Below are 15,364 nucleotides of genomic sequence, written 5' to 3' on the forward strand. Positions count from 1 at the left end.
CAAGTCACACTGTCACACTTAATGTAAAGGGATGGGAAAATGCAAGCTGCCTTGACTCCAGAAGAGTCAGAGACAAATTGGTGAAAAGCACTAATGAGAACATGCATGGACAGGAAATCACGTACAAATTTTAAAATACCCAGGTGTCTGTAACCTGGAAATAACATTCCTATGTAATGTTATTCTTTCCTTCCAGATATATTTTTAACATCCTAACCTGAAAATCTTGGTGAGACACTACCACCTTAATAATACTGTTTTCCAGCTCTGTACAAATTTAGTTAGAAGTGAATGTATGTGGAAATTTTAGTGGGTCCCCTTCAAAATAAGTATTTGACTTTGTTTCCTGAGGAAAGCATTATATATTAATTCCAATTGCTTCATAGGGTTATTTCCTTGAGCTAAACCAAAGTGGAAAAAGTAGACATGGTAAACAAACTACGCAAAAACTGTTCAAAAAGTTGACTACATTCTGAGTTCCTTTATAATTGCCTTGTCTTTTTACATAGTTTTAAACACAACAGACATTATCTAAAATAGTGCATCTGATTTATTTTCAGCATCTCCAACCTGTTCTGGAATAATACTGGAATAGAATAAAGATGGCTAAATTAAGCGTAGAGATAGAATAATGCTTATGCAAATATATGACAAACATTTCATCCTTTTCTGAGCACAGACTAGGAAGCTTAAGCAAGAAAATTATTGTGTACAAGTGCTGCCATGCTATTACTATAGCTGCTTTTATCAAACTTTAAAGAATTCACCTATCTTGGCATCTATGCTTAACACTTTTTAGTCAAAATCAGCACATTATTCCAGAAATAAAGGTGATGTAAATAAATTTCTTAGAGCTATGCATTCACCTTTTGGTATACTTTATTTTAGTTTTAGATATTATAGTTTCAGTTAGATTCTTAGTCTCTATATTTTCTCTTTCCCTTCCAGGCTAATGTTCGAGAAATAGCTGGAAAGTTTATACCTCAGGACTCAGCCCTCTCTTTTTTTTTTCAAGTTTTCTTTCCCTATTCTGGTTCTATACCCTTCTTTATTTCTTTTGTGGGAGAACTGTAATTTTCTTATTTACATTTTAATTTTCTTGTTTACATTTTTCTATCACTATCACAGTACTTATCGTGTGTATGTGTGTGTGTGTGTGTGTGTGTGTCTGTGTTTGTGTGTAGGCGTTTGTGTGTAGGCATTTGTGTTTATACTCTCCCCTGATATTTAACTTTTTATTCCTGGACCCTAGTACAGTGTGCCTAAAAGCATTCCACAAAATGCTTTCAATTGTACCCAGTTTCTTCAGTTGTGGGGGAGTAATGCCTGATATCTCCCAAGTAAGTGTCTCAATTGCTAAACTCAGGACCACCTGTGTAAGAATGAACTACAAGGTGCTTGTTAAAAATCAGGTCCCCTGGAGCAGCATGGCTTTACTAAATAAAAACCTAAGTTTAAGGCCAGCTATTTGCATTTTCACAAACTCCAAAGTATTTTTTTTTAAGAAATTGTCTACATTTTGCTCATTTCCTGAGTCTCCCAAGTATTTTTTGATTCACCAAATTTGAAGACTAGGTATATGATGTGAGTTTAAAACAGTACAATACTCCTCCAGATAGTCACCATTTTTAAAGCACCAATGGACTTTCAGAGAGAAGTGCTGTTACCCTGAGCCCTGTCCTTTCTAGTAGATTCCCTCTCTGTCTTTCACTCTATCCATACTCTATCCACAGAGGTAATAAGCTTTCCTAGACATTTCCTTATTTGTCAGGACTACAGATTACAACTCCCAGCTCAAATACAAGCTCTGTGTTTCCTCTCTCTCACACACACCAAATGCTGAGAATGATCTTAAACAGTAGATGTTCAGTGATCCAAAGTTTGTTGACTTCACTTAAATCCATGCAAGCAAATTGTACATAATGACTTAGAATTCAAATGCAAACAATTTTAACTATTTACTGATAAAGCTATCTCAGAAACATCACTCTTTAAAAATTCTTTCTAATTACACTCATTCTGGTTGATTTGACCTAAATACTGCTTTTAAGGATGTCTTTACAGTGCTCAGCTGATACAGCATTGGAAAGGAGGTCATGGATATAAATAGAACAGTGAATTGGCCAGGGAACTACTCCCAATTGAGGAAAAAATGGATTCCAAATGACTGCCTATCAAAGAAAGCTCTTATCCTGGTAAAACTCTCAGTAAATCTATCAATGTAAATTTCAGATCCAGCACAGAAATCTCAATCATGTGGAAAATACTGAGTCAGGCCCCAGGCCATTTATCATAAACTTTATGGAACACTAAGGCATGTTAACAAATAAAAATATATTCATGTAGCCGGTCAAAATTTCATTGTTTCAGTTCCTGAAGTTAGATATAAGCAACTCAAAAATTTTTTGGTATACAGTAAACAGTCCTATAAGATCTTCACCAATAGGGCTCAAGTTCCCAGATTCATCCACTTTCTTTCTTATTCATTCCATGTTCCAATCAAAATGAACAACTCAATGTTCTTTGCAAACATTCTGTACCTTCCATCACTGTGCTTATATTCAAATATATTGCTCTACCTGGATTCTAATCACTCACTGTTTATAAAGCAAATATTAAGGGTTGTGTGTGTGTATAAAATTTGTTTTAAAATTTCATATCTATATATCTATATCTATATCTATATATAGAATTGAACCCAGAGGTTCTTAACAGCCATGACACATACCCAAGCATTTTTTTCAAAAATTTTTAAAAATTTGAGACAGGATCTCACTAAGTTGCTTAGGGCCTTTCTAAGTTGCTGAGGCTGGCTTTGAACTTGCAATCCTCCCATCTTAGCATCCTGAGCCACTGGGACAACAAGTGTGCACCATCACATCTGCAAGGTCTACTATTTTTAAGAACAGTTTTCTAGGGATTCCTGACTTGCCAAAACTTTAAGCATGTCCTTAAAGAACGTTAAATATCTGCCATATTTTCAATAAAGACCTAAGAAGTGCTAACTGATGTTAACTGACGTCACAAAAGTGAATAGTGAAACCCAATTCAGCAAATCAAGTGAAAATATTTTCTTAAAAAATTTTTTTAAAAAAATCTAATATCCATAAGTCCAGCTATTCTTACATATCTATGAAATTACTATTTTTTCCCTTCAGATTAAGTACACTTTTAGAAATAAGCCTTGCCTAGCCCCTCTTCCAGGAATTAAATCTGTCCCATGTTTCGAAGTCCATCTCTCATGTCCCAGTCCTTCAGCACAATATCATCACTGCTTCTTGTAGAACACCAGCAAAATTTGGTTTTTACATGTTTTATACTGAAGTCAGTCATTTGTGTTTTGTACATTCCTACTATCGACTGATCCAGATTGTTAAATCACTTAACTCTGAAGGCAAGGGCACTATCTTAGTTTGGTTGTGTGTATGTGTGTACATGTGTGTGTGTGTGTGTGTGTGTGTGTGTGAGAGAGAGAGAGAGAGAGAGAGAGAGAGAGAGAGAGAGAGAGAGAAAGAGAGACCATCCCATGACTCTCTAAATACATCTATTCAGTCAACTCATATTGACCCTACTGAAGGCCAAAACAAGACTATATTGAGGTGACCAGGGCTTTGCATGAAACACAGCATGGAAGTGTTTCCATTATTAACTGGACAAAATTGACTACTTCTTTCAGGGTTCCAACACTGACTCAAGTTTCTTGTACACAACTTACCAGCCCAGGTAAGCTACCACTATCTTCTCCCTAAGTTATGCCAATACTACCCTTGTCTACTCCCCGACCCTCAAATCTGTACCCCACACCACATTTCAAGCAATTTTTTTAAATAAAGCAAATCTACTTGTATCACTCTATTCAAAATTCTTCAACAAATTCCCTTTGCTCCTTTGATTAAACTCAAAAGCTTTGAAATGGTTAAAACATCTATAGGCTCTAGCTTATGCTTATATCTGTATCTTTGTCTTATGATATTCCTCTCGAAATATTAAATTGCATTCACACTGATGTTTATTTCATTCCTCCAATTTCATCTCCTTTTCTTCTGACTCAGAGCCTGATTTCACTGTTTAGAATCCTTTCTCCTTTCCATCCTTTTTTTCCTACTTTACTAATCCTTTGGATCACAATTTATAGGTCACCTTCTCAGTGGTGTTTTCTTGCACTCTGAAGACAAAATATAGGATTTTCATTATACATTTTAACAACACCATATGATATTCTCTAGTCATTGAAATTTATAATTACTTATTTGTGTGTGTTGTTTAAGTGCTAGCTCCTTCATTAGACTATAAAACCCATGAATACAGAAGTCAAGTCTGTTTTTTTTTCCACCACTTTGCCCGACACAAGGTGAGTTCTCAGGGTACTTCAAAACTTTGAAATATGAATGGGTAAATGTGGTCAGTCAAGTTGTGGACCTCCTTAGATCCTGCAGTCTTAGGACTTCCCAGAGCACCACAAGTAAGTTGTTCAAATTTTCAAAATCTCATTTATTTTCTTCTTCTATGAAAAACAGATAATATCTATTTTTGCAGAGTTGCTGAAATAATTAAATGAGATAATCATAATTTTAACTAATTAATCATTAATTATGCAATTATTCGATTAATGCTATTTCCAAGGGTGAATTACAAGCACCTAAGAAGTTTCAGATGGAAATATAAGTAAAAGAAAATATGTGATCATTGACCATGTAAAAATAAAATGGTCATGAGACCATAAATAACTATATGGGAACAAATGGAATAACCTAGAAGAAATGGATAAAACACTAGAAGTATATAGCTTACTGAGAATGAATCATGAAATAGAAACTATACCAAGTAAAAACACTAAATCAATAATTTAAAAACTTCCTTAAAAAGGAAAGCCCAGGGTCTGGGGTTGTGGCTCAGGGGTAGAGTGCTGGCCTAGAATGTAGGAGGCATTGGGTTTGATTCTCAGCACCACATATAAATAAATAAAAAATAAAGATCCATCAACAACTAAAAAAATTTTTTAAAAAAAGGAAAGCCAAAAATTTTACCAAGCAATGGGTAAAAAATTTCACAGGTGAATTTTACCAAGTGATTAAAATAATAATAATAATAATGCCAAAAGTTCATTAATTCTTTCAAAAAATTGAAAGTGGGGAACATTTCTGTTATGGTTTGGATCTAGAGTGTCTCCCAAAAGTTCCTGTATTGAAGATGTGGTGCCCAAGCCAACAATGTTCAGAGGTGGGAATTTGGGGAAGCAATAGACCATAAGGACCCTAACCTCACCCATAGATTATCAATTTGAAGAATTAATAATTTGAAAGGACTACTGGTAGGAGGTGGACACTATAGGTAACTGGGGCATGGCTGAAGGAAGGCATGACGGCATACCCTTAGGGACTATATGTTATCCCTGGCTCCTCCCAGGCTCTGCCCTTTCTCTGCTTCCCAGTTGCTATGAGCTGAGCAACTTTACTCTACCAAACCCTTTACCACAATGTTCTGCTTCACCTCAGGCCCTAAGCAATGGAGGTAGAGAACCATTGATTGAAGCCTCTGAAACTGTGAGCCAAAATAGACTTTTCCTCTTCTGAGTTGTTTTTCTCAGGTATTTGTCACAGAGACAAAAAGCTAACAACTTCCAAACTCATTTTGAAGATCAATATTACCCTGATACCAAAGCAAAAAGGATAGCACAAGAAAAGAAAATTACACGCCAATATTCCTGTTGAACAGGGAGGAAAAATCCTCAATAAAGTACCAGCAAACCAAATTCAACAACACATTGAAAGGATTATATTCTGTGATCAAGTGAGATTGATCCCTGGGATGCAAGGATATGGGAAGCTTCAGAGAGGCAATCAGTGAATGCAATACACTACATTAACAAACAAAGGGTAAAAAGTATATGGTCATCTAAATACATAGAGAAAAGGCACTTGAAAAAATTCAGTGCCATCTTATGAAAAATAAATTCTTAAAGAATGGTACCTCAACATAAATATTACCCAATGCTGAAAGTGAAAGATTCTCACTAATCTTCCACAGTTAACTGTGCCATTACACAATAAATCTCCTTTGTATATAAAGACACTGTAATAAATTAATTTCTGAACTCAAACAACTTGTTCACCCTGATTACTGACCACTTTGTTATGTCAGTATGAGCAACGTAGCTTTTGGTTCTGCACATTTTGCAATTTTAAGTTTTACTATCCATTTGTTATGTTAATATGTTTACTTAAAAATAATACTTCATAATATCAGTTTTTCTTTATTGTTATTCTTGTCATTGAACAATTGTTTCGGATACCCTCAGGCCTTTCAATATAAGATTTCTGGCAAGGTTTAGAATGTAAATATATCAGTTGTATCACCATCAATTTTTTTAATAATTCATTATTGGGTGAGTTTACTAAAATGGAAATTGACATTCCAGACGACACAGTTCTCTCTCATCTGATAGCATAAAGTCAGTGCAATGGGAAAATCTTGGCAAATTGGGGCGTTTCTATTAACCTTTTCCAAAACTAAACCTTAAATTAATGCTGCTATCCAGCAAAAATGCTATAAATAGTTCTCCCACTATTTACTACTTAACAATTTGTGTGATTTAAATGTGCAGATTTTTAAAATCAAAACCAAACTGAAGAAATCCATTTTTGTTGAACACAAACTGTGTTCCGGTCACAGTGCTCAATGCTTTAATTGTGATATATCACTTATTTTCCAGAACAATCTTGTGGCATAGATGTTATTATATCCTTTTGAAAATAAATCTAGTAAGTAGCAGAGATATTATATTAATTTAGTTCTGATTCAGTTTATAGTTCACATTTTAGAACAATAGTTTGCATCATTTGTGTATCAGGTAGGCAGTGTTCCCCATCAATCAGACAAAGAACCAGGACCAAAAATTTCTCTGGCCTGTATTACATAAAATTTTACATATAATTTTTTTCTTCATAAATTGGTATCTTGTGTCTAGTAACTTTGACAATCACCAGTCATATTTCATTCTTTAAAATGAAAATGAAAAGAGTATGTCACATGACTATTCTGAGGTTCAAAAAAACTAATAGCAAAAGGTCCTTATTATGAGGACCCTCAATGTAGTAGTTGGCAAGATGAATCTCAATTTGTAAGTTGCAATTTGAGTCTAGAGGTAAGAATATAACTAGGTCTCCTTTTTTAAGGTTCTCAATAAATTGGCACTATTTTTGAATATATATGTGATCTCACACAGTGTTTTTCTCTTTGGCTCTAGGAGGTTAAAGAGGATCTTTGTACAAAAGTTAAAAGAATAATTTCAATGTAGCAGATCCTTATGAAAATCAGTGTTCCCAATAGTGAAATGCATTAGCTGAAGCCTATGTCTAGTAACCTGAGCTATTCAAATATAAGCTATAATCTTTTGATGGGACAGGTGGAAGAATTTCTCTGAAGGTCCCCTGGTTCTATAAGATTCTAAGATATCAATTTTCACTGTTGAAGCTCTATGTTGGCTAGGAAAATGTTCTCAAAGCACAACCCTGCTGTCTTCCTATCAACAGATCATTCATCTATGACAAGTTTTAAATGATTCGGTTTCGTTTTTGTAAACATCTTTTAAAGTAGAAAAATGAGAATTTAAATTTGTTGTAAAATAAGTCCAAGCTAACATCATACCCAACAGTGAAAAACTAATAACTTTTCCTCTAAGATCAGGAACATACCAAGGGTGCCTGCTGTCATCACTTCTATTCTAGCCTGACCAATTAGACAAACCAACAAACAAAAAAGAAAAAAAAGAGAGAGAAAATGAAAAAAGAAAAGATACCCAAATTAGATAGGAGGAAGTCAAATTGTCTCTGTGTGGAGATAACATGATCTTATAAATAGAAGGCCATAAAAACTTCACAAAAACTGTCAAAACTAATAAACAGGGCTGGGGTTGTAGCTCTGTGGTAGGCACTTGCCTGGCATGTATGAGGCACTGGTTCTCAGCATCACATATAAATAAATAAAATAAAGTCCTATCCACCACTAAAAAAAGATTTTTAAAAGTAATAAACAAATTTAGAATGTTTCAAAACACAAAATTAGTATACAAAAACAGTTGTGTTTCTATATACTAATAAGGAGCCATCCCAAAAAGGAATTTTTTTTCTTTTTCTTTTTTATTGTTGGTCGTTCAAAACATTACATCTTTCTTGATATATTCTATATCACAGTTTGATTCAAAAGGGTTATGAACTCCCATTTTTACCCCATATACAGGTTACTGAATCACATCAGTTACATCAATTACATTTCCATTGATTTACATATTGCCATTCTAGTGTCTGATGAATTCTGCTCTCTATCCTATCCTCTACTATCCCCCCTCCCCTCCCCTCCCCTCTTCTCTCTCAACCCCCTCTACTGTAAAACATTTCTTCCACTTGTATTATTCTTCCCTTACCCCTATTGCTATTATAAATGCAAAAATTTGCATTTATAATAGCAACAAAAAGAAAACAATTTAACCATGGAGGTGAAGTATCTGTAGAATCTATGAGGACCCAGTGAAGACAATACCAACAACGCATCTCAAGATGCTATTCTCTTGGCCCCTTATTGTTACTTCCCTCCTTATCCTTCCTTCACAATCTCTTTGGCATACACTTTGATTCTAATAATCTAAAAGAATGAAGCCAAACCAGAAGTATTTTATCAGTAAGCATTGGACACTCAATGTGTATATACATACAAACGAGCCTATTAACGCACACATATATGTTGTTTATCAACATATACACACACACACACACACACACACACACACACACACCCCACACACATGCCCAGATACACTCATTTCAGAAATAATGGCAGCTAACATTGATATTACTGCTATAAACCAAACACTGTTCTAAGCATTTCACATCTATCTTATTTAAAAGCTTGTAAAATATAATCACACATTAGATAAAATTAGTTTCTATTTACAGATGATGAAACTGAGGCACAGAGGTTAAATAAGTAACTAAAGGTGGAAAGATGAAAATTCCAAGTGGGGAACTAATAGAGGACTGAGTTTGCACAACTGTGGCCAATTTGAATCAGAGGAATGAAGAAAAGGATCTATCCTTCTCCTTGCTGCTTGCTTATCTCCAGCCTAAATGCCAAAGGCAAAAATATTAATTGAGCAAACCCCTCTTCACCAATTTTTAGAACACTATATAGTATTTTGAAACTAACTATATAATTCTGCTAGTAGAAAAGGCAGCAAAACACAATGCTTATCTGTGACTTTCACCTCGCCTCCTAAAACACATAAATTAGTTCTTTGCACTCATTAAAATCATGATAAAAATAGTCAATTTGCATAACATTTTGTTAGCTTCTATGGAAGTTATTCCCTCTTATCAAATGAATAAGTTAGAATGTTTATTGAATGAGATAATGAGTGAACTGAATAATTTTCTCTTCAAAAATTCTTCTTTTCTAACTTACAGAAAGACATTGTTGCTTCATTTCCAGTCAAATAGCAGCAAAAGTATATGAGGCTGATATTGATGGAGACTGCTGAAAAGGACCAGTATAAATCTTTAATTGTGTTCAATATCAAAAGTTTGTGCACTGGTCATTAAAGCATAAAATATGTAAATTTAGGGGGGTGGTGAACCAGTTACTCTGCACTAAATGGAAATGGCATTTAATTCTGGGAAATAGAACAAAATGAAATATACATATTTATAAAATTCCAAGAATAACCTAAGTACTTTAAAAGGCTTTTTGTTTCATTCTAAAGCAAAACGAGAAGAAAAGGAAACATTTCATTTATGCAAAATCATATTCATACTGCAGTGACACCCTTGAGAGATTGTGCTGCTTTTTCTGAAGGCTGGCTGAAGGTCCAGTGAACAGACGGCTTTGGTAGCTCAGTATTGTCAAACGTCAAGACAAATAAAAATTCTTGAGGCATAAAGTTCTGCAGGTTTGGAACTTTATGTGAGCAATGTTTGCTCTCTTCTATTAACAAGAAGGTTAAAGGTGGAGATTTAACTCCATGATAACACCTTATCGAATATACAAATTCAGGAATGCCAGCATATCTGGGTAAAGCCTAAACAATCTCCACTGGTATACCCAAATCCACATGGCTTGCCTAGCTGTGTTTAACATAAACACTGATCACGTTATAGATAAACCTTTCTGTTATAGATATGTATCACTATTTACTTCTGAACTCTGTATTCACTTTTATAGTGTGTTATGATTTGAATGTGTCTCTCAAAATTCATGTGTTGAGAAAGGGGAGGTACTAGAGAATGAAATAGAATGAATTATGCTATACACATGTATTAATGTATCATAATTAATCCCACTTTATGTATAATTATAATGCATGAATTGAAAAAGTACTAGAAGCAAGACCAGTAAAGGAAGGGGAGAGAGAATGGGAGGGAAAGGAGAAGCACTGGGAAACGAAATGGAGCAAATTACGTTATATGCATGTATGAATATGTCACAATGAACCCTGCTATTATGTATAATTATAATGCACCAATAAAAACCATAATAAAACAATTAAAATTATACCAAAGAGAATAATAGTAATCATTTGTTAGAGAAGACTTCATTTAGAATTGAAAGTTATATAAAAATATTGAAATGAATAAAGAAGAGATATAAATTTTTTTTAAAAAATCACATGTTGAAAACTTAATCCCCATGCAAGAATATTGGGAGGTAGGTCCCCTATGAGTCTCAGTTAAAGCTCTGATTTATTATCTGCATTATTTTACCTTTCAGAAGCTCTGTTGCTTTATCTGAAAGTAGAGATAATGTAATAACTCAATAAATGGCAGATAACCTGACATTTACTGCTCTACCCCAGTGCTGGTCTAAGTGTCATTCTTATAAGCTCACCGAAATACGATGTAGCTGTGAGACAGATTAATCAGTATTTTTATTTTATACTGTATGGTACTGGAGAACAGTGAGATTAAGAAAGTGATTAAAGCTGAAAAGATGAGAACTCTAAGAAGCAGTGAGATGCTGCAGCTTTGGCAGAATAGAATGGGAGGAGCTGGGGAAGTACTTGCCTTTCTTGCTGCCTCTCAAAGGGCTTGTCAAAATGCAAACATAAAATAAGGCAAAACCTACATTATTGCTTTATTATCCAATGTGATTGTTATGATTTTCATTGTTATTACCATCATCATCATCATCTATAAAGCATTATTAGATCCAATAAGTTAAGAGTCACTTGTTCTTTATTTTTGATTCTCTATACTCTACAAAATCTGAGAGGAAACACAGTATGTAGTACATTATTTATGTTGGCTTTTTCCTGAATATATCTGCCTTCCTAGTTACAGGAGAATCAAAAGGACATTTGTGCCTCCTTCAAGTTACCTAGTTCCCACTTAGTATTCACATACCTTTAACATCTTGGTAGCCAACCACTGTAACTTTCTCTATGCTTAAAATATGCACAGTAAAGTTATTTTAGCAGAATTTTCTTTCTTACCATGTCCTGTCACAAGGAACTGAATTCTCTTACAATTGTCATCGTTTTTCCCTCATGATAGAAAAAATAATGAGATGATCAAGGAAAGGGAAACCACAAGTTTAGAGACTCAGAGTTTCACTGTGTCACAGAAGATTTTGAATGCCTCATCTGAGCTACCCCCTCTGGCTCTTTTTCAATGGCATTTGTCTTTACCTGGTTTCCTTTCATATTCCTAACATATGATAAAAGTGGGCTGTATTTATCTCTGTGAAATGATTATTCCATTAAAAATTCTACCCACACTTTAAATCTAGCAAAACTCTTCATTTTACTAAATCATCAGATTTGGGATCCTTAAAAAGAAAGAAAGAAAGAAAAGGAAAAAAAAGAAAGAAAGAAAGAAAGAAAGAAAGAAAGAAAGAAAGAAAGAAAGAAAGAAAGAAAGAAAGAGTAGCCTTTGGGATTTTAAAAATTTCAGTAATTTAAATTTTTGCAGAAAGTTTATGGTATAAAATAGCAAGTAGGTTCATGGTATAAAATAGTACTGTATAAACTTTCCAGAAAATAAACTGTGATAATTATAATTATTAGAAAGCAGGCAAGTCAAATGCAGAATTTTTCATTTATATCCCTTCTTATAATGTACTTCATTTTATCTTTATCTTATACAGAGGAAATATTCATTATTCCCTCTCTCTGGACACACTTGTCACCACTGTGGCTTCAGCACACATTATCCCATAGCATCAGTGACATTTTAAAAACACCTAGCCCTGAATTTTACTTGTATATATTAATTAAAATTTCATAAGCAAACTTAGTCTAAGAAATTTTGTGAACTGGATTGTTTCTATTTATTTTTGAATACACACCACACACACACCATACACACATACACACACTCAAGGTTGTGTATCAGAGAAAGATAAAATCCATTTTGCAAGTTAAAAGGTGCTGATAATTATTTATGACTACATAAAATTGCCCATGATTTAATAACATACAGGACAATTTTAATATCACATGTGATCTTTCCACAGATTTTCTTTTTCTGAGGTTTCCCAGCTAATCTTAAAGGAAGGGACATTTGATGTCTGTGTAAGGTAATTGTAGTTTTAAACTCTGACATTGTTGTGGTACCCAAGAAGTCACATTTCTTCATCTCAAAACCTAACTGATACTTTTATTTAAACCAGGGATTCCCAAGATTTTTCAAAAGTGGATCTATTTGTCCATGTACATTCCTCATTTAATTGTAGAAATTTAGGGCTAGAAAATACCTGTTTTAGCTAAAAGAAACTAACGCTGAAAGTCAGTGACTTTGAAGGAAAAGATTGGTGATTGCAGAAATTGATATAATAGTGTCCAAATCTGGAGGAAGGAAAGTGTTGGGGAATCCAGTCTAATTTCCCCTCTCTTCTAGAAATGACAGGACATTACACTGATAGATACACTCTAGTGTCTTGTTGGCTTAGAATCAGACAGTTGGCTATACACTCGGCAATACCTCTATTATAAATGGTATAATAATAAATTATAAAGAAGTTAAAAACTACTTATAGGAATTCTTATTGTGTATAAGAAGGCAAAACCCTCATATGTCTCCACTTTGACTATTTACCATTCAGAAGAGACTTAACTAAAATGACTGAACGCTGGTTCTATGTTTTATATAATGCAATGAGAGAGGACTTCTTTCTCCCGAAGATATACCTTGATGAAACAGCTTCTGGAACATAATAGGAAACTAATAAATTAAAACAGATGATTCTTTCCAAATCTGCTTATGTGAAAATCAAACTACAAAAATAAACAGCTTGTCTAGTTGGATTGTTTGTTTATATTAGTATTTGTTACCCTTCCTATAAAAAAGCCCTCTACTCTGAAACTGTATGATCCATATAAAATTCCATTTAAAAGTTGCAGAGTTATTCATTACTGGGTTTAATTACTCAAGATGTTGCTATGCTTCTAACAAGAATAAACTAAGAAATTTGCCAAATCAAATCAATAAATGTTTATCGGTTCCCATTATGAAAGTTTTGCATTACGTAGCTTCAAAAATTAAGATGCTTCCACCAAAAGGCAATTATTTGGGCAATAACTAGGATATTTACATGTATCCTTTTAGAATTAAAGGAGTTTCACTTAATTGATTAACCATGGTTTCACTGATAATGCAATGCACATTTTAATATGCTTGCTATTTCCTTGTAACTGTCAACATAAAATTCTTAGTATCATAATTTCATTCTTTAAGCAAGAATAAGTATGTAGTTCAAATTTGTCTAGAATTACAAGTTTAATATTTTTAAAATAACAATGAATTTAGAGAACTAACTATACAGAATTCTTACTGAGCAATATCAGGATTTACAGTTACTTATATCAATAGTATAAGTTGACTTATAATGAAAGTTTACTTATAAAGCATAAAAACCTGTATTCTGTATTAAGGCTTCTAGTTAAAGAGATATAGGTAAATTATTCTTAAGTTCAAGTAAAAAATGCATTTTGAAACTTAAGATGACAATTTGCTTTTAAATAATATGTATATTTAAGTAACTAAAATCCATTACCTTGTAAATATCCAAAAATCCACACTGGTGGTCGAATCTAGTGTACAGTTCATTCAGCATGCTGATCACCTGCATGGGGGTACACTGGGCACATATGGCTGTGAAGCCTACAATGTCCGAAAAGAGCATGGTGACATCATCAAACTTTCTGGCTTGCACTTGCTGCCCTTGCCACAACTGCTGGGCCACATCGCCAGGGAAAATAGAATACAGAAGATCCACTGTCTTCTTTTTCTCTTCTTCCAGGGCCTGGTGAGTTCTCTCCAAAGTTGCCTTTAATTTGTCCATCCTCTTCTTCAAGCCATCCTGGGCTTTTGCCTGCTCGCCAACCAAAATGACATCTCGGGTGGCATCATGGATAGGGATATCTGAGAGATGCAGGCCCCGGCCCATGAGTTCATCCAACTTGTCCACACATGGGGAGCCCAGAAATAAAATTGAATTTGATTCTGGCACATGGATCATTTGACCTTTTACTTCCATCACCTGTGAAATGAACATGGAATTTTGATCAATATTTTTCCTTCATATGATATGTCGAAAAATGCTTTATTATTTGATGAGTAGGATGAACAAGAAATAAAACATTTCAAATTCAAATTGCAACTTACAAATTGAGATTCATCTTGCCAAATACTCCCTTGAGGGTCCTCATAATAAGGGCCTTTAGCTATTAGTTTTTTGATCCTCAGAGTAGTCATGTGACATACTTCTTTCATTTTCATTTTAAAGAATGAAATCTGACTGGTGATTCTCAAAGTTACTAGAAACAATATACTAATTTATGAAGAAAAAATTATATGTGCAGTTTTATGTAATAAATGCCAAATAAATTTTTGGTCCTGGTTCTTTGTCTGGTTGATGGGGAACACTGCTTACCTAATATATGAATGATGTAAACTATTGTTTTCTAAAATATGAGCTATAAACTGAATCAGAACTAAATTAACATAACATCCCTGCTACTTACTAGATTTATTTTCAAAAGGGATATAATAACACCTATGCTATAAGATTGTTCTGGAAAATAAGTGATATATTACAATTAAAGCAATGAGCACTGTGACTGGAACACAGTTTGTGTTCAACAAAAGTGGATTTCTTCAATTTGGTTTTGATTTAAGAAATCTGCACATTTAAATCACACAAATTGTTAAGTAGTAAATAGTGGGAGAATTATTTTTAGCATTTTTTGCTGGATAGCAGGATTAATTTAAGGTTTAGTTTTGGAAAAGGTTAATAGAAACACCCCAATTTGCCAATATTTTCCCATTGCACTGACATTATGCTATCAGATGAGAGAGAACTGTGTTGTCTGGAATGT

The 15,364-nt window shown here is 33.8% G+C and overlaps 1 protein-coding gene across 1 annotated transcript in view; it reads right to left on the reverse strand.

The window, feature by feature from the left end:
• The window catches only part of Gucy1a2 (guanylate cyclase 1 soluble subunit alpha 2), a 277,284-nt gene that overhangs the window by 88,189 nt on the left and 173,731 nt on the right, over positions 1–15,364 (reverse strand). Inside the window, exon 5 of the mRNA XM_078046945.1 lies at positions 14,041–14,526. Coding sequence (XP_077903071.1) covers positions 14,041–14,526 — 486 coding nt within the window. The remainder of the gene's footprint in view (positions 1–14,040; positions 14,527–15,364) is intronic.

This window comes from Ictidomys tridecemlineatus, chromosome 4 (genome assembly GCF_052094955.1).
Source record: "Ictidomys tridecemlineatus isolate mIctTri1 chromosome 4, mIctTri1.hap1, whole genome shotgun sequence".
Taxonomy (NCBI): domain Eukaryota; kingdom Metazoa; phylum Chordata; class Mammalia; order Rodentia; family Sciuridae; genus Ictidomys; species Ictidomys tridecemlineatus.